Source organism: Oreochromis niloticus, linkage group LG16 (genome assembly GCF_001858045.2).
Source record: "Oreochromis niloticus isolate F11D_XX linkage group LG16, O_niloticus_UMD_NMBU, whole genome shotgun sequence".
Lineage (NCBI taxonomy): Eukaryota > Metazoa > Chordata > Actinopteri > Cichliformes > Cichlidae > Oreochromis > Oreochromis niloticus.
Window position 1 is genome coordinate 14,614,477 of NC_031987.2, and position 27,617 is coordinate 14,642,093.

General features: G+C 38.5%; 1 protein-coding gene across 3 annotated transcripts in view; it reads left to right on the forward strand.

Moving 5' to 3' along the window:
* The first annotated feature begins 1,146 nt into the window (after positions 1 to 1,146).
* The window catches only part of galnt13 (polypeptide N-acetylgalactosaminyltransferase 13), a 37,636-nt gene continuing 11,165 nt past the window's right edge, over positions 1,147 to 27,617 (forward strand). The window contains exons 1-12 of one of the 3 annotated variants that reach the window (XM_019353335.2): positions 1,147 to 1,617; positions 6,671 to 6,760; positions 6,902 to 7,182; positions 11,463 to 11,631; positions 13,984 to 14,150; positions 15,027 to 15,234; positions 18,087 to 18,257; positions 18,868 to 18,985; positions 20,937 to 21,117; positions 22,801 to 22,940; positions 24,928 to 25,026; positions 26,512 to 26,646. In XM_019353335.2, the coding sequence (XP_019208880.1) occupies positions 7,041 to 7,182; positions 11,463 to 11,631; positions 13,984 to 14,150; positions 15,027 to 15,234; positions 18,087 to 18,257; positions 18,868 to 18,985; positions 20,937 to 21,117; positions 22,801 to 22,940; positions 24,928 to 25,026; positions 26,512 to 26,646 (1,530 nt within the window). In that variant the 5' untranslated portion in view covers positions 1,147 to 1,617; positions 6,671 to 6,760; positions 6,902 to 7,040. The remainder of the gene's footprint in view (positions 1,618 to 6,670; positions 6,761 to 6,901; positions 7,183 to 11,462; positions 11,632 to 13,983; positions 14,151 to 15,026; positions 15,235 to 18,086; positions 18,258 to 18,867; positions 18,986 to 20,936; positions 21,118 to 22,800; positions 22,941 to 24,927; positions 25,027 to 26,511; positions 26,647 to 27,617) is intronic. The other 2 variants (XM_005453012.4, XM_003447420.5) reach the window with 2 other exon arrangements.

The window sequence follows — 27,617 nt, forward strand, 5'->3', positions numbered from 1 at the left end:
CCCCACAATTACCCAGCCAGTAGAGCTCACTCTAAAACTTGAGAAAAACTTTATACTATACATCAGCTGTTGTTGGAAAACATACTCCCCAAAGCCATCTAGTTAATCAAAGTCTTAAAACTACTACTACTACTAATGATAATAAATGTATTCTCTAAAATTTTATTACTTTCTAACTCAAGGAGGGTGTGTAGTGACATCTAGTGGATAATTTGGGTCTGATCTGAAGCCAGCGTTTATCTGCATACACTGCAGATATGAACGGAAGTCAGATTTATTTCACAGAAAACAGATTGCAGTATTTATTGCAGCTTCTTTATTGTCGCTGAGGTAAATGAAATAGCAATAAAGGAGAGTTTAGAGTCTGTGGCTGCACTTCGTTGACAGTACATCAAAGTTATTATGATTCCCTGAATGTTTATTAAATGCTTCGGTTAGATTTTATCTGGCTAATTGCCCAGGGGCAAAACCGAGTTTCTTATCAATAACAGTAGATGGCAGCATTGCTCAACACGATCCACCAAAAGTCTGCTTCAAAATAGCTGTGATGTACACAAGTGTCTGTGTCGTTTGGAAATTTTCAGTGAATTGACCTTTAGACCCTGACCGGGTGTAATCTGCCTTAGAGTGCACCTTAACCAGCTTTCTCCTTGTCCCTACTGGGAAACATAAACAGGAAAACGCTCTAATAGTTGCTTATAAGCTTTATAAAGGCAAAACTACAAAACCACACGAGAAATCAGGCTTAGTGTAGAGTGTTTGGACAAAGTTAAAACCGAGCATGTCAATAAAAGATCATTTGACAAAAATCAAAGGCATTTGGGCGTTTCTTTTGATTGCTTTTCTTGCTGTATTTCTTGCTGCAGGTAACCTATGCTAAATGAAAAGTATACATGGAAAATAACTGTCATCAAGTTGACCTCCTAATATATGTCTGAGAAGATTTCGTGAAAACGAATTTAAAACAAAATAACAATTAAAGTAGCTAAAATCAAATTAAGCGTATTTCGATAAATGTATGTTAGTATATGATTAAAAACAAACAAACACTATATTTGGTGGCACGCACGCGCCTACATTTACCAGACGCCCGTGAAGCCCTACTTCAAAGGGATTTCGTGAGCGACGTCGCTGTGAGCCAATCAGAGAGGAGACTCGGTACATATGCAGGTCGGTCTGAGCTGAGGTTAGATTGTGCTGACTATTATCTCAGCCTGTCCTCTTACCGTTACAATATTCACTCGGGGAACAGGTGCGCGGAGGGAGGCGTCTGTTGCAGTGACCGCATATCCATTTAAACGCAAAAGGGGAAAAATAATGGAGACTCCTCATATCGACCGGTTTAGTGCGGCTCAGCCTGAGACTTATCACATCAAGGAGTCCACGCAGGTACCATGAGAAGGTTTACTGGACGGACTGGATTTTGGACTACTCTGCGCTGAGATGGACTGCAAGTTAGGTGTCTTTTTACGAGATGTTATGCGCTCGCGCGGTAAATTTGCCCCCGTTTCATTAAACCAGTAATTAGCAGTAGATTTGGGTATGTCGTCCACGTTCAACACGTTGCCCGGGAGCGAGGCAGGAACAGGTCAATGGTTCACTCCATCCATAATTTAGGTAAGCAAAGAGTGTCCCCATTTTCTGTTGCGTGCACACCTTGCATAGCAAGAATAAAATTTCGCTCCTGTGGTTACACATCACACCATTAAACGGTAATCTTAACGTGGCCGAGAGCTTGGTTATAGTTTAGATTAAATCTATATTACCATAAAATGAGTGGTTTTGTTTGGCTGCTATTACAGTATTGGCCGTCTTGTTTATGTCACATCTAACAATTAATAAACCAGTCTTTGAAGCCAAGGCCTAATGTACCTGAACATGAATGAAAGATTGACAGATTGAGGGTAATCAACACTTTTAAGACCACCACAGTGAGCTATATAGGTGGAGTATTTTCTTCCAGTAAGGCTATGATTTTCTGCTGCCACAATCTCTTGCATATGCATAGTGGGCAATCTAAGATTAGTGTATGTATTGTTATTTTTCAGTGCCACTGCCAATGTGACTTCCAGTTTGTACCAGTATGTTTAACCCAATTATTAATTGTTTGTATGCCAGGTTTTTAACCATAAATAACAAATACAGTTTTCATTTAACACTTACGGAAGTACTGCAGCTTTACATGATGCTTGTGACCTTTTAGATGCAGGTGTGTGGTGGGAAAATATCAAAGTCAAGTGTTAGCTGGGCTGGTATCTCTTACTCCTAACAAAGGCCCCCAAACCTCAGTGGGTGCTTTAATGGTCAGCAGGGTTTGTACTGTAAATGTGGATGAGAAAAAGATTCATGCAAAAATGTTATGTTTTTTTTTTTTTAAATTTATTAAATTTTTAGTCTCCTGTTGCTGTCACAGTTCCATTGTCAGATGCTGATGTGAGCTGTGTCCAATTATATTACTGTGAAACGCAGTTTGGCAGCTTAAGTGTACAGCCTTTCATTTGCATACAGTAGAAGCACTCCTGTTGAATGGACGAGGAATACATAATTTAACTTGTAGCACTGCACCAGACATTTCACAACAAAGAGTGTTGCTAACAACACAATTAAGTGTCACTTGAGAAGCAGTTAATAATGGCCAGTGGTTTACACTCCTATTGAAATGATTGAAAGGAAAAAAAACCCCGCGTCACGTCGAGAATGTAGACATGTATTTTTAGAGCTGTGCACAGCAGACAGGAAATATTCATCTATCCAGATGGTGGGACTAATTGAGTCAGACTTCTTCAGACCAGCAAACTCCTGGTGGTGTGGCTGGTGCAGTCATAGTCACCCAAATATGTTTGTAACACACATGCAGCAAAGCAGATGGTTAGAAATGCAAACAGACATCATAAAGGCAGAATCCTCATTGATCTGTCTACCGTGTGAGTGGAGGTGATATGCTAGATGCAGACTTGTGTTTCGCTTTTACTGACACAATTTTGTTCATTACAGTCATTAAGTGTAGACTGCATCCATCTACTTTATTGAGTGGTGTGCAGTTTCTGTCTGAGTAACTGAAATCATCCACTGCCCTGTGATTTCGGTCTTGATGCAGCTGGATAGAGGCTGCCTTGTTTTTGAATGAGATAAGGGTTAGCCTAAGGCAGCCGTGTCAGCCTCTGTGATGGACATTTAGACAGGGGGCACAGAGTTGGACTGAGAGATGCGTGTGTGTGTGTGTAGCGCAAAGTCATTACCATGCTGCATGTGAAAGATAAGGAAATCTGTCCTTATTCCTCTGCAGGCATTTTTCCGCTAGTTATGAAAGTAAGTGCTCAGGTAAGTTATATCTAAATGCATTGGCAATTAAATGCATACTTATTCATGGAAACTATGTTTAATCTGTTTTACATTTTGAGAATATCCAGAGGCTCATGTGGCTTTAATGCATGGGCTGTACCACAACATCCTAGGCTGGAAACAATCGGTAGACCATCTATTCTTTTTGATCTGTTTTCCTACCCAGAGTGATGTAAAAGCACTGTGCTATATTTTGTTACATATGTTCAAAAAACTCCTGACCATTTCTGTGCTTGGTTTGTGTATTTGAATGAAAGCGTTATTCATGAGACTGTAATATCATCCAGATTGTACTTTCATAAGTCTTTCAGTTAACAAAAACCTATAATTTCAGTCAAGTATCCTTTTTGACAGAAAATTATGTTGTCTTTCATCAGAAATATTGTGAGGCGCACGTTCCATGCCAATGAGATATTTAACCTCTGCAAATTGCCTCTGGTATTTAAGCATCCCAGATGGTCTTAGCAGCACTACTGATGAAGTGGGTGAAGTCTGTACAAGGGAAATGAGCATTCACTCATCCTCTCAAATGGAAGAATGCGAAGGGACTGTGGTCAGTCCAATGTGGGAGGCTGGATTTGACCTTCGTTCCTCAGTTTTTAATCTTTATTTATTTATTATTCTTGTAAAAGCAACAAAGAAGAGACATAGAAAATGAGCACCGTGTATGAAGAAAATATACTATGTGTAGTGCTATTTGTCTCATATGTTTCTCATCATTATTAGTTATAATTAGAAAATGTTTGCAGTAAAGTTAAACACCTGCAGAGAAGGCAAAGATTACTTGAGAATTGACTGTGATTTATAGAAGCACAGAGTTTGAGTAATAAACTGTTTGTCTATTATTTCACTCACCTTTTTCACTCATTGTGTGTTTATACACGTTTCTGCATTTAATCATTAGTTATTATTAATCTAGTCTCTCTTCCACCACATGTCTTTGTCCTGTCTTCCTCTCCAGGGGCGACCCCCAACAGGTCGTCTGGTTCTGCCAGAGGTTTCTTCCTGTTAAAAGGGAGTTTTTCCTTCCCACTGTCACAAAAGTGCTTGCTCACAAGGGGCTGTCTGATTGTTGGGTTTTCTCTGTTTTCTCTCTATTTTTATAGGGTCTTTTCCTTTACAATATAAAGCTTTTTGAGGCAACTGTTGTTGTGATTTGGCGCTATATAAATAAAATTGAATTAAAATGAATTAGACTCAGCTGAACCTAGAGTCATGGTAAAAGGAAAGGATGCCCTAAGGTTTTAAACTCTATGGTTTTACATAGCATGTAAATGTTACCATGTTACCAGGTCATAAAGTTAAGTAAATACAACCTCAGATGACCTATAAAACATGACGAATTGCAGTACGCCGTGTTATTATTTATGTAACAGAAAATAAACTGAAGTGCAGATCGGTGTGTGTGAAAAGCTACATACCCACATGATTTAGTGGCTTATAGAACAACTTTTAGCAACAATAACTTTGTATTATTTGTTCACTTTCTCATATCACTGTGGAGGATTTCTGGGCCACTGTTCTTTCCAACGTTTCTTCAGTTCATTCACGTTTGCAGATATTTGTTCATGCACGGTTTTCCTTAGGTACAGCCTCTTTTCTTTTTCAGCCATTCTGTAGATTTGCTGCTGTGCTTGGGATGATTTTCCTGTTGCATGACCAAATTTTGGCTGAGCTTTAGCTGTCGGACAGATGGCCTCACATTTGACTCTAGAATATTTTGGCATACAGAGGAGTTCGTGGTTGACTCGATGACTGCAAGGTGCCCAGATCTTCTGACTGCAAAACAAACCCAAATCATCACCAATTTATCACCGTACTTGACAGCTGGCGTGACATGTTTGTGCTGATTTGCTCTGTTTAGTTTTCACCAAACGTGGTTATGTGCAACCATCTCCACTTTGGTCTCATCTGTCCAAAGGAAATTGTTCCAGTTTTTGCAAAGCTAGGCTGTGCTGACATGTTTTTTTAGAGAGAAAAAGCCATTCCAAATAAGCCATTCTTGTTCAGTCTTTTGCTAAACATATTGTCATAAACTTAAACATTTAACTGAGTCTGAGATGTAGCTCGTGGGTTTCCTGCATAACATGTGGACGGTGGAAAAAGTAGTGAAAAAAAACATGGAGTGTTCACTCACAGCCACACACTTACATGCTGTTAGCGTGAAAGCTCTTCACTGTAAGGAAAGACCCCAAGTTCACCAAAATAAAGCGTAGGGGACCACTACAAAAATGTTCCTATCAAAAAACCTGATCAGACACTGAAGTCACACTCATGTAGCTGAACACGAAAAAATAATCCAACAAAGGAATTTGTTGCATTGAAGAGGAGTATATTTTTGTCTGTATATGCTGTCAGTTATACTTCCCAGGAAGAAAATATGATTTGCAAAAATTGGTACAGGGAGGTCATGCTTAGAAAAAATGAAAAATTAAGTGCGATATACAGTTTAGTTCAAAATAGGCTACTGTGAAGCAAGATCATTTTTCATGGGGTGTAGCCTGGTGGTCCTCTCAGCTGTTGCACTGTGTCACATGCAAGTGCATCCTTACTGCTCCACAGGAACTAACAGCTAATTCTGGCAGATCTCACCTGAGATTGATATGTTTATTATGTCCTGACATGAAAACCATTGAACTGAAAGAGCAGTGTACTTTCTTTTTTACTGCGACCCCATATAGCAGAGTGGAGTCCCAACAATGGTGGGACAGGATCCCCTGGAACCCAGATGCTGGTGACGGTAACGGTGGAGAAGAAGTAATGAAAAGTTGAATGAAGATCTTGTAGTTAGGTGGAGGCAGGGAGGAAGCAGGTCGCATGAATGAGACTCTGAAAGGCAGAATGATAGACGAGCACTGAGATCAGAAGGACATGAAAAAGTGGGTCACTAGCTTGTAGAAGGTGGGAAAATGAATGGGCTAAAGTGATGAAGACAGACTCAAGTGTTAGAATGGACTAGCAGGTCAAACACACAGATGAGTAAATAGAGAGCTTACTTCTTGAACTTATGCATGGACTTAATTGTTGTTATGCCACAAACTGAACCACTACTAGTAAAAAAAAGAAATTGCAGCGTGTATAAGACCCCCTGGATATTTTTAAACATTTCTAGGGCAATAACTCAAAGCAAAAAAGTAGATCAATTACAAAATAAATTACAAAAGGAAATATTTGAGCTTTATAATGGTCTGACTCCTAAAACAGTGAAAAAGCAATGTCATGACTAGATTATAGCTGATCAATCAATACCCTAGAAAGATCATAGAAATTTGACTTAAAAAGTTTAGCAGGAAGAAATGGTACAAAAATCTTCCTCATCTTTTTGCAGGTCTCTTAAGTAGCTACTGGAAACCTCTGACAGAGGATGCTAACAGAGCAATGGAACTGATAAAGTGAAGCCTGAGAAAGGTTAAAAGAGGTTAATATTGATCTACTTTAATGTAGTTCCACCTTTGCATTTTATGTCATTTTATTGTAAGGATTGATATCAGTTGGATTCATAGCAGGAATACTTAAACTATTATGATGTCATTTCACATTTTTCTCCCATCTCCTGAAGGATGATGCCCCGCGGTCAAACCTGCTTGGTCTCGTCCCTGTTACTTCACCCTGTCATCGGACTTCAGATGTTTCACTGGCAGTCTGAGCGCTCCTAAGTGCTCGCTATCAACTTGCCTGGCTGTCATCCCAGAGAGGTGATGCGACGGTTTGTCTACTGCAAGGTGGTGTTGACCACCTCTTTAGTGTGGGTGCTGGTGGATGTGTTCTTGCTGTTGTACTTCAGCGAGTGTAACAAATGTGATGATAGGAAGGACCGCTCGCTGCTCCCTGCGCTTCGAGGTAAGTTGATGTTGCAGAATTTCCCTGTTATTTTGTATCAAACATGCATGAGAATGTAAGCTGGAGACAATAATACCTTCTAAAATTTCACTTGAGCGTAAAATATTCATCATCTGTGACAAATCCTATTAAAACAGTGTTCACTGAGGGGAAAGCTTTGCCTGAAAGAGCAGAAAAACACATAAAACATATGAAACAGTTAATAGTTGATTGTAATGTAGCAAAAGGTAAGAATTCTGGTTTTATAACTACAAAAAATTAATACATTTATATGAATTACACATTTCTGATGTATTGTCTTTTTTGCTAAATGGACTATGAAACGAAACTGATGAAATTTAGTTTTTTTGTTGTTGTAAAACTGTGCTTTTCTGTATAAAGGTGTGCTGCTCAAATCACTTTAACACACTTCCTCTAGGAGAGTTCATTTCCTCACATGTCCTCAAGTAAGCAGGTTTCTAAGAAGCTTAGTAATCTGCTTTTAAGGTTAGAATGATGCTGAGCTCCAAGTTACTCTGTCTCATTACCATACAAAAGTCGGAAGTTACATTGGATGTTATTTTGCATTTAAAATCGCAGGACTTTCTGTGTATATGAACTATATCTTAGGATTGCTGTCAAACACTGGATTTTGCAGTGTCCCTGCAGGCGTTTCAAGTTTTATCTTGTTTTATTTTGTTTTTTCAGCTGTCAAATGAAAATATAATTTTTAATTTAGCACAAATTCCCTGCTATATTTTGGGTTTAAAATAGTTCTTTGCTTGGATTCACATTAGTAAAAACAAGTCTTGCATGAAAAATTTGCTTTGTCAGTACTGCCAGTACTGCAAACCTGCCTCAAACACAATAAAACACGTGTTAGTATGTTAAGTAGACAAAACAACCTCTGAGGCTGAATAATGAAGCCCTTGGGGTTCCACGAATGGCTACTTGAGGCTGATTAAGTATTCCCCATAGAATATGATTTAAAAATGCTTAACTTCAGACAGAAAATTCATATCTTTTGCAGTTTGATATAAAAATAAGTTTTGTATGTCTCCATAACAAATTTCTCCTTCATAAAAAATAACTATGAGGTGGTTTTAGGTGATTAGGAGTATGGCTGCTTTGGTACACCAGTGCAACAGCTTGATAAAGAAAATGTCTAGTCAATCACACCAATCAAGTGGTAGCAACTCAGTGCCTTTAGACATGGTCAAGATGAATTTGAATTTGGTGGTGTTGTTGGTAGCAGATGGGCAGATATCATAAACTCTGCAGTTGTCTTTGTGAAAATACCCTGTTTATGTCAGAGGAAAATGGCCACACTGGTTTAGGCTGGTATAACCAGGGTGCGTTATTACATGTCAAACCTTGAAGCAGAAGACCACACCGGGTGCCATTCTTGTCAACTCAGCCTCAGTTTCCTGTTTTACTATAATTTGCATGGTCTCGCTTGATGGATCTCCATTTCTGCATTGTTGCTGATCATATGTATTCCTTCATGTGCTCATCTTCAGATGGCTGTTTCCAGCAGGACAGTGCACCTTGTTACAAAGCTCAGATCATCTCAAGCTGTGAATGGTCTTCATGGTCACCAGATCTCAATCCTATAGAGCACAGTTGGGATGTGGTGGAACTGGAAATTCTCTTCTTGGATGTGCAACAACTGTGTGATGTTGTCATATCAATATAGACCAAAATCTTTGAGGAATGTTTGTAGCATCTTGTCTATGCCAAGAATAATTAAGCCAGTTCTGTGTACTTACATTTCACAGATGGTACATTTGAACTTCTTATTCTAATTGGCTGGAATCTTTCTATGAACAAAGCTCCTTACCTGTCATGTACCACCAGAGAGCGTTACAGTTAAAGTACATATCAGAGACGTGTAGTAGTACTCTGTGTGATGTGTGTTCATGGTCTTCTGTGGTTGTGTGTTCAAGAGGAGCTTCTCTGATCTTTAATGAAATGGCAGCTGTGCCAGACATGCAGGCAGGAAGCGGAGCAGAGCAGCAGAGGGAAGAAGAGGAGTAATGTCTGGATGAAAAAGAATGGATTGAGCCTAAGGAGGAGACTCCAACTGTGTAACACTACACAGATCTTTTTCTACGTAAACGAGAATGAAAACAACAGGGGAACCTTAGGAGCCATCTGATGAAGACTTCACAAAATCTGCACGCTCACGTGTGTGTTGGTCTCAGCTGTGGCTTCTTCTCTTACCTGGCACTGCCTAAACAGCATGCTGGCTCCTGTTCTGATATTCCACTTTTACATCTTTCTCTCTTCCAGAACCTTTCTTTCTGATTTAGCTACCACAGCACCACAGGAGGTTGGAAATATTCTACAAAACTAAGCAATTTAATTAGATTGCTAATTGCACTGATCTGTTGAAGTGTTTCTTTAGGCCTCTAGGTTCTGTCTTTTGTTAAAGTCCTGGGTTCAGGCTGTTTCAACACTTATCCATGCGTACACTGACTCGGGCTCAGAACGTCATTAGGAAGTTGGGCCCTAATCAACTGATAAGGACTTGGAAACCAGGTCAAGAAGTGTCATTAGGGAGTGTCAGTTTATGATAATTCAGAGACTGATAAATTATCAGGCCCTTCAAATGTTATGGGCTCCTTTAAGAAAGTGACCGATGATGTGAAGTGAAGCTAATTGGTGCCTACAGAGTAGGGGAAGACTATTAAAAGATATCCCTTCCAGCTTGCATTTTCCACTAGGACAAGCTTTATGACCATTGAAGGCATTGGGAAAAAGAAATCGCAATGCCTAGCACAAAGCTCACAACCAAGATCTACGCATGTGTTTAGTGCACATGGTTCTTAGCTAACAATCAAAACATGACAACTCTTACCTGTATAGTTTAAGTTGAAGCTTGAGAATTTAAACATAATTACACATTTAACTCTCATTTTAGCACCTTTCTCTGCCTTTCATTCTCCCTTTTAACCTTATTTTCACATTAGCATATCTAATACTTTGTCAGCAGCTATAAATTAGGCAGTACAAATTAGCTTTCAGATAACACGAACCTGTCCTGTACAGCTTCCAGCTTTTAGTCATTGCACTGCTGCTTGGCCACCATCCATCTATCAAGCAATATTGCACAGTCTCAGCTTTGCAGCTGGCAATTTCACTACAATTTCTTTAGAAACCCAAACTACTATTGATGGTTTGCTTGGTGCTCTCTCTCTTTCTGCAAGACGTCACCTGACCTATGTTTATCCACACACAAAGAATGATGGATTGGAGTATGGCTGGAGCAGGCTGAGAATGTGTTTTGATGCTCAGTCATCCAGCTCAGCTCTCGAGCTGTGTCCATCAGATGTCAGCTGGTGTCCAGATGAAGAGTGTCAGCAGCATTATAAAGAAAACCCAGGATCAGTTGAGGTTACAATCCGACCGATCCCAGTCCGTCTCCACAAAGGGTCTTAGGAAATCCTCTTAGCAGGAGGCCATGCAGCTAATGTGAACTATGTGTCCCCCTTTCATGGAAATCACAGCCTCTGTTCTAAGAGATTATTAGAGAGAAAGAGAGTGAGAGAGAGCAGAGTCATAAATCAATGGGTGGTTATTTACCTTCGGTGAAGGGAGCTTGCGTTGTGCAGCACCAGTAGCAATTCTGATATTTTCCAGGCCTTTGATAGCAAAAACTGTAGCAATTGTTTTGCTGTCATGCTGCTTTTTCACCTATTAATACATCGGCCTAAATCTCTGAATTCAAAACCTCCTAATAGATTACATTTTTAAATTAAATATAGCTGGCAAAGTGTACAGTGCTTAATACCCCGTCAGCCTAAGCCAGAACCACCAGGAGAGAGCTTAAGCGGAGTGCGTGCACTGTCGCTGTGTTAAAGGTTTTTCTCTGCTGAGCATGCACTGATGTTTGAAGAAACACATTTTTCCTTGCTTTTAATAGCACGGGCTTTTAAAGGCTTTCACATTTTTTTGTATATCCAGTATTATAATAATATAATAAATGTGAACATGATGTACTGTTCATATGTGAACACCAGCTGCCAGTACATTTATTTCTGTTATCAAACGCACATGCACATTGATCTGGAAAATTAGGTTTTCATGCTCTGGGTACTATATGAGTTTAGAAAATTTACAAAGTGGACAGAAATAGAACACGCACGCTTTTCTGCACTCTCCTTGTTCCACAGAGTCCATTTTTTATGCAGTGGGATTTGTTTTATGATGCAGTTTGATGTTAATTTTTTGCCTCATTGGTGAGAAAAAATATGTTTTCTTATCAAATATTTTTCTGTGGTGTCCTTGTTACGTTACAGCAGTGATATCACGGAGCCACGAGGGTCCAGGTGAGATGGGCAAAGCGGTAAACATCCCTAAGGATGACCAGGAGAAAATGAAGGAGCTCTTTAAGATTAACCAGTTCAATCTGATGGCCAGTGATATGATTGCACTCAACAGGAGTCTGCCAGATGTGAGGCTGGATGGGTGCGTAGGCTCGTGTGTCCTCACCAACAGCAGATCTTTTATATCTATCACATTTTATGGCACATAATCTTTTTACCATCATTGCTAAGAGTTTTTTTTTTTTTTTTTTTTTTTTTTTTTTTTTTTTTTGTCAGATTTTTACTGACATATAATTAACTTAGTTACTGAGAAAGCAACAGAGAATAATAGAACAAGACTGACTCACCCTACTCAAAGCAAACAGCCTGGTAAGAATGCAGAGGTGACTTCCATGGTCGACACCATATCTGGCATTTTATTCTTGGAGGAATTTTTATAGTGATAAGCTGCTACACAAAAACCAGAGCCAAGCATGTGACACACTTACAGTTTTGAGCAAGAGCTGAACGAAGCTGTACGGAGACTATTTGAGTGCGAAGGAGACTGCAGAGAGAGCTTAATGATATCTGAAAGTGAAATCAAGAAATTATGCTATCAAATTGATTGAAAGATACTAACATAGTCTCATAAGGACTGCAGAAACTAAAGAAATGTGCTAAACTAAGTACAGTTTTCTGATAGTTTAAATAAAATTTAAACAGTTGAGTCCATTACATGTTATTAGTAATAACAACTGTACCCACTGTGAAAGATATCTTTAATAATGAGTATCATTTTCATGCAGGCTCTATTAGGTCCCTCGCGTTTTGCATTAGGCTTGACATTTGAATGGGAGAAGGGTTTGTTTACTGTCATTCAAGAGCCTCTTGAACACCTAATGAAAATTCAAAATGCATCTTGTATGAAACATGGGCACATTCATTTAAGGCTGCTGATATGCACAGACGTTTGCCTAGTGCGGAGACAATATCCAAGTGATTCATGTTTAACTATTCCAGTTGAGTTCTCCACAGCACTTTTCAATAAGTGGATATCAGAGTCTCTACCTGTCAAATGAGAAATAAGCCACAAAATTATCTTTCTAAACTCCTACATTCTTTTTGTTTTAGCTCCTGTTTTTGATTGTTTCAAGAAGACCACTCCAGATTGTCTGGGATGTGGAAAAACTGTATAAAATAAAATACAATACATTAAAAATTATACAGTGCAAAAGAAGATCTATATTAGAGAGAAAAAGTTGAACATTCAGATGATGTGAACTCTGTGTTTCTGCCCAATATGGGTCCATATAAATAATACAGCATCTTTATTACAGCGCACAGCTGAGCTGTGCAAAATTGCACCGGCATTATGTCTTCAAGGCAGCCTCCTGGCCTAGTTATGTCAGTCAGTGCTGTCACATTGAATCGACAGGACAGAACTAGCAATGCTGCCTGCTCCGGTAACTTCCCCCCCTACATCACGTCCTCCCACCTCTCCTCCAGCCATACATGCTGCCTTCACTGTCCACATCCTCTTCTGTAATGTAGCTAATTCTTTATTCAACAGCACTGACTACAGCACCGTCCCACATTCACAGCCTTTGGCTTTGACAGACGTCACATTAATCCAAGGACATGCTGACATAGCTGTCAACACTGGTTTAACTTTTTCTACTTTCTTTCTCAATATCTTTCAGTAAACCTATTGTGACAGTGTTTTTGCACTGATGGCGAAACTGGATAACACTTGGGAACTTTATGTTCTCTGATACAAAATAATGAGCTGCATTTTGAAACTAACTCAGCAGAATTACAGCAACAGATTAGATGCTCTGTGCAGCGGTTCAAACATATTGAGAAATTATGTTTGTCATTGCAAATGACCATTTTAGTTTTGGGATAAATTTTCAAAGTATGAATCCTTTAATAAACAGAATATCAAAGATTATGACAAATGATAATCAGATCATCAGCTATCATAACATCACAGTTATACCATATATTAACCTTTTTGAAACTTTAATTAGGACTGCTTGTAATTTTACAGGACTAAATTATTTATTTGAGACTAAAAGTATAATTGTTTTTCTTTCAAAAAATGAAATAACATTTTAAAAATTTGTCATACAGTAATACATATTGTTACACAATAATCTGTAATCTCCAATAATTGTCAGTGTAACAAACTAAACAGTCTAAGATTAATATACTGTAAAATAGTGATTACATATTAATAATTGTCAGTATGAAAAATATCCAGTATAGTTAAAATATTTGTGAAATATTTGAACTATTTAAAAAAAAGATTTTAATGTTATTTTATCAACAAAGAAAAAAACACTCTTTAAATAACTGCCAGCAGATATGGATTTAAATTAATGGGGTTTATTAAAGCTCTGAAACTCTAAAGTACAACTCTAAAACTATAAGTGTGACTTTGCATATCTAAGGGAACTTTCCTCTGTCTTATGTCACTGATTTGCCTTTTCCCCCCCCTGTGTTACTCTTTCAGCTGTAAGACCAAAGTGTACTCAGATGACCTGCCCAACACCAGCATTGTCATCGTGTTTCACAACGAGGCATGGAGCACGCTGCTGCGAACTGTTCACAGTGTCATCAACCGCTCTCCCAAACACTTGCTAGTGGAAATTATCCTAGTTGATGATGCCAGCGAGCGAGGTTTGTAATCTGTGTACATTAACAAAGTATACATACAGGATGTATGTGATGGAGTACTGTAGGATGATTATGATAAAAGGGACCCAAGTTTCTGGCTGTGTAGCAAGATAAATTAAAACTAATCTAGCTTTTTTTTAATTACAACATAAGCACTTTATGGTGTTAGTATTTATTTTTAGAACCTGATGAATAAATACACCAATTAACCTTCGATGTAAGGCTGTAAGTCCCATTTGTTCTTGTAATCTTCAAATAACCATTTAAGATCTTTTAGATGAATAAAAAAGCCAAATGCAACGTTTGTGGTTCAAATTTACATAATTTTGTTTTGTTTATTTTTACTCTGAGAACTCCTCACTAATCCTTGGAAAAAAACAAATGAGGAGTGTGATGTTGAAGACTCAAGTAAAAACACATTGATAAGTACATTTTTGAGCATTATAGAAATAATGGTCAGGTTTCCAGGTTTTGATTCTGCCATATCACAGTTTAAGAAACGTGAAATATTGAAAGACATATGTAAGTAAAGCATTTCTCTCTGTATCGGTTATGCTATTATTTTAGGTGGCACATCCACCTCTGAGGAGTCAAGAAACAATATTTATGTGCTCAAGTAATTATGGTCTTACTGTCTTTACCTTATTTTTTAATTTCCAGTTCTATAGCCCATAAAAATGAAATATAATCCTACCCCAATGGGTAGTAGCTCAAAACCTTGTTTCCAAATTTTATTATTTTCTTTTGGAATCCTTAAGTTCTCAGCTGGACATAAGCTGACTAGCTCGAATTGATAATTTGATGACCTGATTAAAATCTTATCATCATATTGTCCATATTTAACTTGTTATGAATTTTTTTTTGCATAATTTCTTTCAGATTTCCTAAAGAAGAAACTGGAGAACTATGTGCGTACTCTGGAGGTGCCGGTGAGGATCCTGAGGATGGAGCAGCGTTCAGGTCTAATCAGAGCCAGGTTGAGGGGGGCAGCCGCCACCACCGGTCAGGTCATCACCTTTCTTGATGCTCACTGCGAGTGTACTGTTGGCTGGCTAGAGCCCCTGCTGGCTCGCATCAAAGAGGACAGGTAGGAGCTAAAATTGACATCACTAAGTATTTTGAATTTAATGCTGTTTTTTGAAGCCACTGATAGGAAATCACACATACGTTTGACGTTTTAGGAGCAGTGCACCACACTGCTGCAAAACCTCCTATTGTTTTGACAATTTAGTGTTACTGTTGAGCCTTAAAAAGGCTTTATTACTGCAGTTGTTATCATATTTCGCCTTAGTTGCATCACTGGGTACTTGAGCCAAAACTATCTGAATACTGATGGGAAAGCAAACTTTCAGTTATTAATACGCTGCCTGGCACTGCTGATATGAGATAATAATTATGCTGCAACCTCAGAGGAAAAGATAGCTTCTGTCAGTCTGCAGGTTATGCAAACTGTGTAGAGTGTAAGGTTGAGAACCCAAAAAACAGACACAGGAGGCAGCAGGGTTTAACAAAAGGTAAGCCGTTTAATTAGGCTGATGGCAGAAGTCCACAGAGCAAAACACGAAGAGAAACAAAACCTAAGCTGCAAGAGCATGAAGACAAAACCACCCGGGTGATGATCACAGACAGGGACAGAAGGGAAGACAACAACATTTATATGACAGTATTTATAATTAAGGGAAAGTAGTAACGAGAAAGTCGGTAACGAGACACAAGTGAAGATAATCAAAGACAGCGAGTTAGGAGGCGAAGTAAAACTAAATCCAAAACACCGGAGACGAATCATTACTGGAAAAAAAGGAAGTAGCTAACAAATGCAGAGATTAGACACACACCTACACACAGCGGCTTTACACTAAGGCAAATACTGGGAAATTTCAGTAAAGTTATACAAGAAACTCATGAAAGCTAAATAATCACACAGTCAAAAAAGAAACTGTAATCATAAACAAAGCCACCAACAAATAAGAATCCTGGGACCATGACAATTAGAGTAACACCATCATCATGTCAACACTATATGACTTATGCAGTATCGGTATTAAGTGGGCAAAGGTTTGAGTTTGCTGTGTCTGTAAAACCATTAAACAAATGGCTTTGATTCAAAGTGATGAAGAATTCATTTAATTTATGCTGTTTATCAAAATATTAAAATACTACTTAAGGCATTTACCCACGCTCTGTAGACACCATTATGCCATTCACTGTTTGTGAGTGACAATAATGAATGATAATGATCCTCTTGTGATTCTTACCTTATCTGAGGTCAGACACATTAATTTACCCTCAGGAGGAAATTGGTATCATATGACTCAGAATATTGTATTATGGAGCCATTACACTTTTACTGAATGCTGCTGCACATGTATTGATGTCTTTAAGTCTGAGTGCAGACTGCTGAGATGGTGCAGAAATTATACTGTATGTTCAAAGATTATCCTTTAAATTTCCAGACCCGTTCTGTTTGATAAAGAAATAATTTTGTCTGTGGCTATCCTGATAGGAAGTACATGCATTTATCTTACAAAATAATACCTGTGCAACCCTACTTCCTACACATCTGCACTGCCCTTCAATAAAAACAATGCAGTCATTTAAAGAAACTGTATTGCAGAAAATGGTATGGAATTGTCTTGATTAAATAAACGTAGACATTGTCTGGATGGCAGCATATAAAACATAGAATATATCTTTTAAAAAATATATCCCATAAGACTTTAGCCTTTCAACTCTGTGCTGGTAATAAGTTGGGTGGTCCTTTTCCTCTTTATCCCATAGGATGCAGGATCTGTGATTTCCATCACACTACTTGACAGTTTACCCACTTCCTCTCAATCCATCTTAAATGAGCTCAGGCTCTGGACCTTGTTTGTGTTTTTCTTTGCATGGTAAATTTTTAGCTGCGATAAAATTGCGTTCAGTTGCAATGATTTACAGAGCCCGTGAAGTGATTTCCATTACAGAATTGTAGCTGTTTTTTTTTTTTCTACTGCAGTGTTGCCTGAGGGCAAATTCAAAATATTCAAGATTCAATATTGGTTTTCACCGTCTCCCTTGTGTACCCAGATCTCCCTGGATTCTCTGAATATTGCTTGCATAATTTCAGAAATGAAATTATTGTGTTATTCCATCTGCCTGCTTTTCTAGGTGTTTTTGTCCCTGTTGATCTTTTCTTCGGTCACTTCCGCTTTCCCACTATTTTAAATTCCACTCATTCTTAATTTTGTCGTCATCCCCTCTGATCCCGTAATCTTCTTGACTCCTTCTCCAAAGCCAATCAGCCTCTCAGATCCCTGTCCTTTAAAACTCAGTGTTATTCTGCCATTCTGCCCTTCAAACTGTTACACAATCCTTCTTTCCCCCCCAGCTCCACCTTAAAAATGTTGTTGGATATAAATTCAACATATTAAGCTATTATATATTCCACTTAATATTCAATATATTGTCTTTATTTTGCGTTTAGGGTTTAAATGACTTACAAATCTTTGCATTCTGTTTTTATTTTGTATTTTATAAGTTGAAACAGGGATTCATCTCTGTTTTCACAGAAATGTTTTTTTTATATTACAGCAGCTGAGTGGACAAAACAAGAGAACAACACATTTGATGATTTAATTTTCATATTTTCTTGTAACTTTTTAAAGACTAACCAGTTAATTGATTAATCAAAACGTGAATGTTCAGTTGATTGCAGCGCATTATGATTAATGATCATTTTCTTCAGAACATTTAATAATGTGAATAATAGCTAGTTGCTGGCATGGTGTGCATGGAATTTGCAGTTACAACCCAGAACCTGATTTCTTCACAGTATGCGGTCGATTTTATGATTTTTATGATGGTTGAGGCACGTTGAATATGATAATGCACCACATGCTTAATTTAAGTCCAGCCTGTTTCATCATACATGTGAACATTATGGCACTTTGTGTGTTTCAGGACAGCAGTGGTGTGCCCTATCATAGATGTCATCAGCGATGAGACGTTTGAATACATGGCAGGCTCAGATATGACTTACGGTGGATTCAACTGGAAGCTTAATTTTCGATGGTATCCTGTTCCCCAGCGGGAGATGGATCGACGCAAAGGGGATAGAACACTCCCTGTCAGGTACATCTGTGTGTGACTTTGCACTTGCATATCGTCTTGAAATAAGAGATCAGATTAAACGCATGAAAAAGTTGGTAATATTTTGTAAGCTTAATTAAATGCTGCTTTTTTCTGTACAGCAGGCTACAGAGGACACGCTGAAAGTTAAATTTCTCTACAAAATATTACATAAAAAGCTCCATTTTTATCTAGAGCTAGAAATAGAGCATCTTTCCCTCTGTGTCCCACTGATGCCAGCTTCTGCCTAAATAGCATCCACAGAGTTGTGATGTTTCTCTTTGTAGTATAAGTATCCATGTATTTTGAAACAGGAAAATAGAAACTGCTTAGAGCTGCCTTTTTTTGGCTTCACAAAACTCATCTGTATGCAAATCACTCCAAGCAGCAAACAATATCCTTTATTTAGGACTGACTTGAGTATAGAATGAATTAAAAGATAAAAGTAATTGCCCCTCTAAGGCTTTGTTTCAAATTGTCAAACAAATTGGCCTGTTATTATATCTTCAATGTTCCTCTTAGTTACAAAAAGATGCTAACGAATTCAGTATGAGGAAATGAAATATTACAAAGGGTTTTGTGTTGTTGCCTTAATTTGTTGTGTTTTTTGCAGGACTCCCACCATGGCAGGAGGATTATTCTCTATAGACAAGACGTATTTTGAAGAAATTGGGAGTTATGATCCAGGGATGGATATCTGGGGAGGAGAAAACCTGGAAATGTCTTTTAGAGTGAGTGGTTTCTCTGTATACCAGCACATGTTTCTGCCTTGTGATTAGGGATGGGTATCGAAACCCGGTTCTTGTTGAGAACCGGTTCCCACTGTTTCAATTCCTTGGAATTGTTTGCCATTTTTGCAAACGATTCCCTTATCGATTCCAGTCGCCCCGAATGACGTCACCACGTTGCGGAGCGTCATTTACCTGGCAGGAAATACGGCGCCTAAGCGGCTCAAACGCTCAAAAGAACGGATGACAACAGGGCAACTTGCAATACTTGCAAAGTAGATATTTCATTTAAAGGAGGAAACACTACGAATATGCAAAAGCATTTGCTCACAAAACACGCGATAACCTTAAATGAATGTCGTGTTTTTAATTCCGCTCCGGACTCGTGAATCTCAACCCAGCAGCAGCGGTAACATTTGCACATCCTCTCCCATTAATACGGCAGGTAAATAATCAACTAACAGTGCATATTATGTTAGTGCGATCTGCCTTATTACAAAACCTGCCATTACTGTGCGCTGCATTTAGGTGACCATGATGAGAGAGACAGACAGAGTCTGGCTGGCTCAGATGCTGGCAGTTCTCGCTGCAGTCTACCGGTAGCGTCTCCTTTCAGGCCAGGATAGACGAATGTCACCGAGCAGTGACTAAGTTTGTGGTCAAAGGCTTGCACCCATTTGCCACAGCAGATGCCCCCGATCTTCGGTAAGTGAATGTGTTTGTAGGCAGGGACATTACTGGATATTCTTGTGTAATTGCTACAGAATAATTTATGTTATACTTTGTTATTGCTATAGAAGAATATTTATTTTATTATTTTACATTTACAATTTTTTTTCCTGGGGACCCTGTGACACCCCTGAAGAGCTGTAGGCTGTGGATCTCTTAAGATCTCACTGTTGGGTTTGTAAGGCCATGTTACTCCTAAATTTCTATCTTGTTCAAAGAGAAGATATAAAACAAAGTTCTAAGCTAATCGACCTTAGTGTTCTCCTTTTTTAAAAAGAATCGATAAAGAATCGAATTGTTAAACAGAATCGAAAATGGAATCGGAATCGTGAAAATCTTATCAATACCCATCCCTACTTGCGATATTCCCTTTTTGTAGATATTTACACATAAAATTGGATGATCTTTCTGAATATTACAAAAAACACACTGTTGCAAACATTTTTTGTTACCTGCTGCAATCATGTGGCTGCTGCTGCTGATTTTTTTGTGAGAGTCTCTTTTTGTGCATCATCCTGGCAAATGTACTGTTGTACATTGATGGGTTTGAGCACTTTGGCAGATTTTGTCATTGTTGTAATGTCACAACTGTACAGGATGTATTCATGAAACCTTGCAGATGTGGAACTGACATCACATGAAAGCCTTAGATGTGTGTGCTCATATTACATGTTGGTGTCTACTTAGCTTTGAGCTTACACAAACATAAGGGAAAAAATATTTAGTCTCTTTGCTTTATGTTTGTACAATTTATTGTACAAAGTATATGTTATTGCTACCAGTTAGTGATAGTGTGGTTTGTACTTCACCTCATGAGTCTCTCTGAATTTGCTATTGTGGAAATTTTAGTTCTGGGGACACCTACTGTACCAGAAACTATGACAAGGGCAGTTTATAGAAGGTGTTTTTGTCTTGCTGTCACAGCTTGTCGTTAGTAATCAGAAAACATGAAGTGCTGTTGTAAGGCATGCCTGTGAGCTGCAGCATCTAGTCACAAACAGATCTGCAGTAAGTGTGTGTGTGGTACGATGGTACGCTGTTAATATTTAAGAGCAAATCTTTTTATTGGTAACAAACGTTATCATTTATGTAGGTCACCTAAGCATCAAGGGGGTAGAACAAAGGGAACAGGCATTCACTGACTGTTTCATCAGTTTGTATCCAGCCTATTTGTCTGCTTTCCTGTCACATACTACATAAATCTGCCTTGTCTCTACGCTTGCAGATTTGGCAATGCGGTGGCTCCTTGGAAATTGTAACATGTTCACACGTGGGCCATGTTTTCCGGAAGGCCACCCCATACAGTTTCCCTGGAGGAACGGGCCAAGTCATCAACAAGAACAACAGGCGCCTGGCCGAAGTCTGGATGGATGATTTCAAAGACTTCTTTTATATCATATCACCAGGTACAGAGCAATGAAACTGCTACCATGTCACTACTACTCTCAGCCACTGAAATGATGCAGAGAGCTGAAGACCAAGAGTTTAAATCAGCTCTGCGAATTTTACATGTTATAAAAAAAAGTTTCAGTGTGCACTGCTGGTTAAAGGAAGATGTGAACAAACCTCATTGCTGGACCCCTGTGTGGTTACCCCTGTGTGGTTAATTTAGCAAATTGGTGTGAAAAGGAAAGACATGTCTCTTCCATTTTAGTCTTTCATTCTCTTGCAAGGTTCTTTTTTTATTCTTATGCAAATGTACATTTTCTTTTTTTTTTTTATATATTTGAATTTAACGCAGCTTTGCCATCCTCAAATTGGGATTAATTAATTCCTTCTCTCAGATACATTTCTTTAGTGCTCTCTTGAACTTGGGTTCAGAAATTAGTCACGAACGGCCATCTTTCAAACAGAGCTCAAACACATACGGACAAACTAGAACAATACGACTGTGCAGATTGAGAGATGAGTACCCCTCCATCTGTCGACTTAGTAATGTGATTACCCTTTTGCAGGGAGCGGTATCCCGGAAATCTCTGGTTAACTGTTTTAGATGCCAGCCAACCTATAAGGGATCATCCGTAATCTTTCGATCTTACGGCACAAATTGTGACCTTCTCTTCCTCTCAGTCGGGCAGGATTCTCCACGGGCATGTGTGCAGACAGAGCCAGGGCTGTGATGGATGAGTTTCTCTGTGTATTGTGGCCCCGCGATGACTGTCTGCTCCTCCAGGACATTAGGGAGAATGATCTGGGTTGTGCTGCTGCCAGACCTCCCTTATTGGTGCAGAAGAACACAGTATGTTGCTCAGGCTGAATTTGGGAGTGGCATCTAGTGATCCTATTAAAAGTGTACCCCTTTCCTTGTTATTTCTCTGCACTGGATCTAAGAGGCTATTCATCATGATCTATAACATGTGATGCTTAGCCCCCGCAGATAGAAAAAAAGAGAGGAAGAGAAAAGTAGCCTTCAGCTCACTGCTTTTATCTGCCAACTTGATATTTCTGTTTCCCACATTAAAGCCTGAGATACTATTGGTATTGGTAAGCTGTTTGCAATATCTTAGTCCTGTGTGATAGATAGATACAGTACAGTGCTATACGTCTTACATGTTGACTGGTTTTTGAAAGCTGTCCTCTATTTTCCCTCATTGCAATCATGTTCTTTCATATTAAATTACCACCTTGAGTCTATCTGCATTCAAGCTACGAGTCCTCAAGCGGCACTCTAGGAAGAAACCATCTGTCTAATGTGTTTGTAAGTGTCTGTGCCCAGTCGCTGTCTAATCCTTTCTCAGTCTTTAGTTTCATCAACGCTGATACATCAGGCAGTTCACATTTGGCTAAAGTGACTTACATCATGGCCCACAGTTATTGCACAGCTTTTGCACTTGTACGCAGTTGAAGGAGATGCATCTTCCACATTACGCTGTTTGTAAATGGGATTGCAGGCTAACATTATGATTGGGATATTTTCAGGTAAAGCGTTTTGTTTTTCCTTCATAAAGGTTCCCCCTGGTGTCTGGTCTCGGTGGTGCAAAGAAACAGAACCATCCTATTTTCAGAGCAGAAAATGTGGCTCTTAATGTGACTGATGATGTTCACTGATACATATGGCTGCATTCCCTGTCTTGACATTTCATTTGCAGGCGTGATGCGGGTGGAGTACGGAGACGTCTCCTCTCGCAAAGCCCTCCGTGAGGCCTTAAAGTGCAAACCGTTTTCCTGGTATCTAGAGAACATCTACCCAGACTCCCAGATCCCAAGAAGATACTACTCTCTTGGTGAAGTATGAGCTCTCTTATACTCTAATCTTCTATAATGTATCGCATACACCGGCTCCTTCTGCATTCAGTCAGATGTATCCTTTTAGCGCCTGGGCTTATTTTTTTCATTTTCTTTCAGAAAGACAATATCTCTGTGAGATACAGCCTGAAAATATCAGGATCTGGGGAAGGCTTAAAAAAAAGCTGAAAAACAAACAACCAAGTTTGTATTGAACGTGCATAATAAACAGACGTGTGGCTGTTAAAGCAGTCGGTATTGATCCCCCTCACATGTTGAGGCAGTGAGATAAAGCTCATGTATGCATTCTAAATAGTTTTGTATTCTGCTCTTTAAAAAACAAAGAAAGACTGTTTCCAAGTACCTACCTTAAAAATCTGATTTTTCATAGGATTGTTAATAGGTAGAAATTATAAGGAGGTAGTATGGTTTGATAACTACTAATTTACAGTTTTGACACAGCTTATTTTAAGAGAGATGTTTTAGTTATTTCCCTCTCGCTTTTTTAGAGTGACCACAATCAGCTTCTTGATGAACATAGCTTTGTGTGGGAAGCATTGAAGCGGGGGTCAACTCAGTGCTAACATGGACCGTGCTATCTGGAGATGGATGGAGGTCATGTAAAAGTAATGTCAGTCTACGAACTGAGTGTGAAATGAGGTTGTAATCCTCTAACATTCATACAGCTGAGGATGAGGGGACTTTTTTCTCTCCTTTGCACTGCTCTCCTATACTGCAGTAAAAACTGGTTTTCTCTATCTCCCTTTAGCCACTGCAGCACCTTTTCTCCTATTTTCCTCTATACCAGACTACTTCTGGCTGATTCTCATCCCCCATAACACACAGTCAGCCTTTCTTTAACAGCCGGAACCATTAGGTTTTATATCACTTAATTATTATGAATGCCATTCCGTTCCTGCATCATAGGCATGGTAATGGCTTAGGCAACATACATAGTCAGCTCCGCTTTAGCTCTGTGAATGTAGGAGTTCATTAGATAGCTGAGTTGACTGGAAGTCAGTAGGAGCTGTGATAATTGCTTATTGAGAAGTGTGCAGTCAACTTAGCTCAGTTTCATCTTTAAAAGTGGATATAATGAGTAGAGGTTGGACTAAATTAACTCAGTGATGTGGTATATATGTGATTTTAGCTATAGCATTTATGGAAGATGGTGACAAACTTTTTCCAGTTTCCAAAAAGGAAGCATCATTAAATCTGTGACTTGCATTTAAAGTAGTTTCAGCGTTAGTGGCATTAGCATCTAGCTTATTAAGGTGAAGCAATTCAGACATGCTGCAATATTTGCAAACCTGGGGTGGCAACTAAGATTATTCTCTGTTATTTACTTATATGATTATTTTGTCAAATGCCAGGAAATATGTTATTTTTTTTAACCCTTTAAAGCCTGAACCATGAAATAACTGCCAGAAAATTAAAATTTTTTGAGTGATTATTAAACCTTCTGACTAAAACTAAAAACTAAAAAAATAAATTCTTAAAAATATATTGTGCAAATTATTTTGCTGTTTTGTGAGGGGGAAAAAAACACGGATGTATACGTTTCCAAAACTCACGGATCAAATATAATACATTTGGGTTTAAAAGGTTAATTAAAAAACTCATCAAACCCTAAAGATAGTACAACTGAGTGAACTAAAATGCTGTTGCTAATTATATATTAACAGATTAATTTCTTTGGAAGACAATATTTAAGATGTAGTGATTGATAATCAATTTGCATAAGAGATCCTTGGATGCAGATTTCAAACAATGAGGGAGGACAAAAAACAAAGACTTAGAAAAGAATAATTTTTGATGTATTAAATGGGACCTCATTATTCTGGTAATTTATGTTTTTTCTGTTCCTGTAGCCTAGCTGTTGTCAAAAGAAACATAAATAAAATGCTATAATGTAACACTTTATTAACTTTGTAACACTGAAGTCTTAAACTTGTACTTCATATTTGTAAATATGAACTTCCTGTCTATAGATCAGAAATGTTGAGACCAACCAGTGTATGGACAACATGGGGAGAAAGGAGAACGAGAAGGTTGGCTTTTTCAACTGCCACGGGATGGGTGGAAACCAGGTGAGGAGATAACAGTAAATACTGTATTTAGAGCATTATACTTAATTGTGAAAAGAAATACTATTGTCTATATTATAATATTTGCAAATGTAACTTTAAATCTGAATGAAACTAAGCACAGCCTTAAGTGTTCTACTTGGGTAGCAGCCAGGTGTTGCTAACTAAACGTACTTGATTAATTGATCATTAGCAGGTGTGAGCACCTCTATAATTTGCAGTTTGCTGATCTGGACCATTTAGGTGTTAACACAATGTTCCCAGGAGTAGACATCTCAGCAAATTTACTCCAAGGTCAGGGCATGTAATACTTACAGATATTAAAAGCACAATCCCAAGAACTACATCTCAGACCATCCAGGCTTCAATTAGCATGTTAAAGTTCATGATGGTACAATTAGCGTGAACTAATCAAGCTTGATTGTATGACTTGTTGGGAAAACCTGTTCTCTTTAAAAAGAGTATGGCAGCATGGCTTAGTTTGCAAAATTGTATCTGAACAAAGCACAGGACTTCTTGAACAAGACATCCCTCCTTTGGACAGATAGCACCAGACTGGAGGTGCACAGCACCATGTTTAGTAAAACCTAAACACGACGCATTAGTACAAATACCTCATACCAGCTGTCAAGCACAGTAGATGATTTGACCCTGTTTTGCAGCCACAGGACCTGGGCGCCTTGTAGTCATTCAGTCGACCATGAGCCGTTCTCCGTATCAAAGTATTCTAGAGTCAAATGTCAGGCCATCTGTTTGACAGCTAAAGCCTGGGTCATGCAGTAGGTCAATGACTCCAAGCACTGCAGCAAATCTGCAGCAGAAGAACTGAAAAATAAAATAATCACGGTGTTGCAATGGTCCAGTCAAATCAGACCTCAACTTGACTGAAATGTTATGGCAGGACCTTAAGAGAGCTGCGCAGAAACAAATGCTTCAGTTTCCCCACAGAGAGAATGATGAAGTCATACAAAAAACAGTCATTTCAAATTATTGCTGCTAAAGGTGGTTCTCCAAGCTACTAAATCATGGGGTGTACTTAATTTTAAAGTGCAGCCTCTAGCAGTACATTATCTTGCCCAAAAACTTGACTTCAGGTTGGAAGCGAGGAGTGTGTTAATCTCCAACTTCTAAGTCAATGGGCAGATTTTCAGTACAATGCTTTCTCTCTCTCATTTCTGAAGTCCAGTGTTAATTTTTAGCCCAGAATTCGCTTTGGTCCAATCAGTATTCTTTATACTTGAGTCTCATTATAGTTTTTTTCTGCAGCACACAAGACAGAATATCTGTCCAGTCTTGTACAAAAAATATCTGTAGAACATCCTGGAAATACCCAATAAAGTACAGCTCTAGAGTGTAAATAAAAAAACAAAAAAGAGGTACAGCTTAGTCATGTATCACTAAAAACCCTTACAATACTGTTGTTTGTATTTTTTGTGATGTTGGTGTTACTGATGTTTTTCAAGAGTTTAATAAAACCTCTTTCTGCAGGTATTCTCGTACACTGCGGATAAAGAAATCAGAACAGATGACCTCTGCCTGGATGTCTCCCGCCTCAACGGGCCTGTTGTCATGCTCAAGTGTCACCACATGAAGGGCAATCAGATGTTTGAGTACGATGCTGAGGTAGGATCTGTGGCCCCTGTAGGAACCAGATAATTCAAAATAAGGGTTCTAAAGCAAGTGGCCATTCTTTTCCCCTGTTCCTCAATTTAATGTTTGTACCTTTACCTGTCAAAAGGTAATTTCATGAGCAATAGGACACTGAGGATTTTTGGTCGTGGGAAACTAGAATGACTGTTTTCTGCCACAAGATGGTGCTGTGTGTTGTTTTTTTTTAAAGCACCAGGAAGTTGAGTTGCTATTTCAACCCAGCAGCTGTTTCTCTTTTCTCGTCTCATTATGTAGTATGTTGGCAAGTGGGAATATGATTTTGAGGTAAGCTGTTCAATTTGTCCCTCCTGAAGTGCCACATTGTGATTTAGTATTGTGAGTAGGAGTGTGTGGTTAGTGGTTAGTACGGTAGATCGTTTATGTAAATATATATATATATATATATATTTTTTGGATGTGTACTGAAAACCTTTTCCTACATTCGTGACCTGGGATCATGCATTGCAATTTATCCTTTTATATATTGTATAAAATTGTATGTGCAGCAGTGATTTAATTATCGTATGTGCAGCAGAACAATCAAGTCACCAAATAATTTACATCACAGAGAGAAACTCAAGTCTAACCTATAACCCCCCCCCAAAAAAAACAAAAACACAAGTATCACCTAATCACCTACAAATATCAAAGAAAAATGATTGCATGCATTAGGTGCAAAATGGTGAAAAAATAATAACCTTATGTATATTTTTTTAGCTCTGTGGCTCATTACAGGTATATGTTTGTACATATGTGTATCAAAGTCTTTTCCTTTGTTTTGCTGTTGCACTGAATTAGAAAATACCAAAACTCGACAAAGCTAGACGCTGCATATCGAACACCAGGGTTTCACTTTACTTAATATTCCTGGGTATGCAAGCGGTAATAGGCTTGCATTTTTGATATTCAGTCAAATGAAGAAACAGATGTTGTGGGCAGGAAAC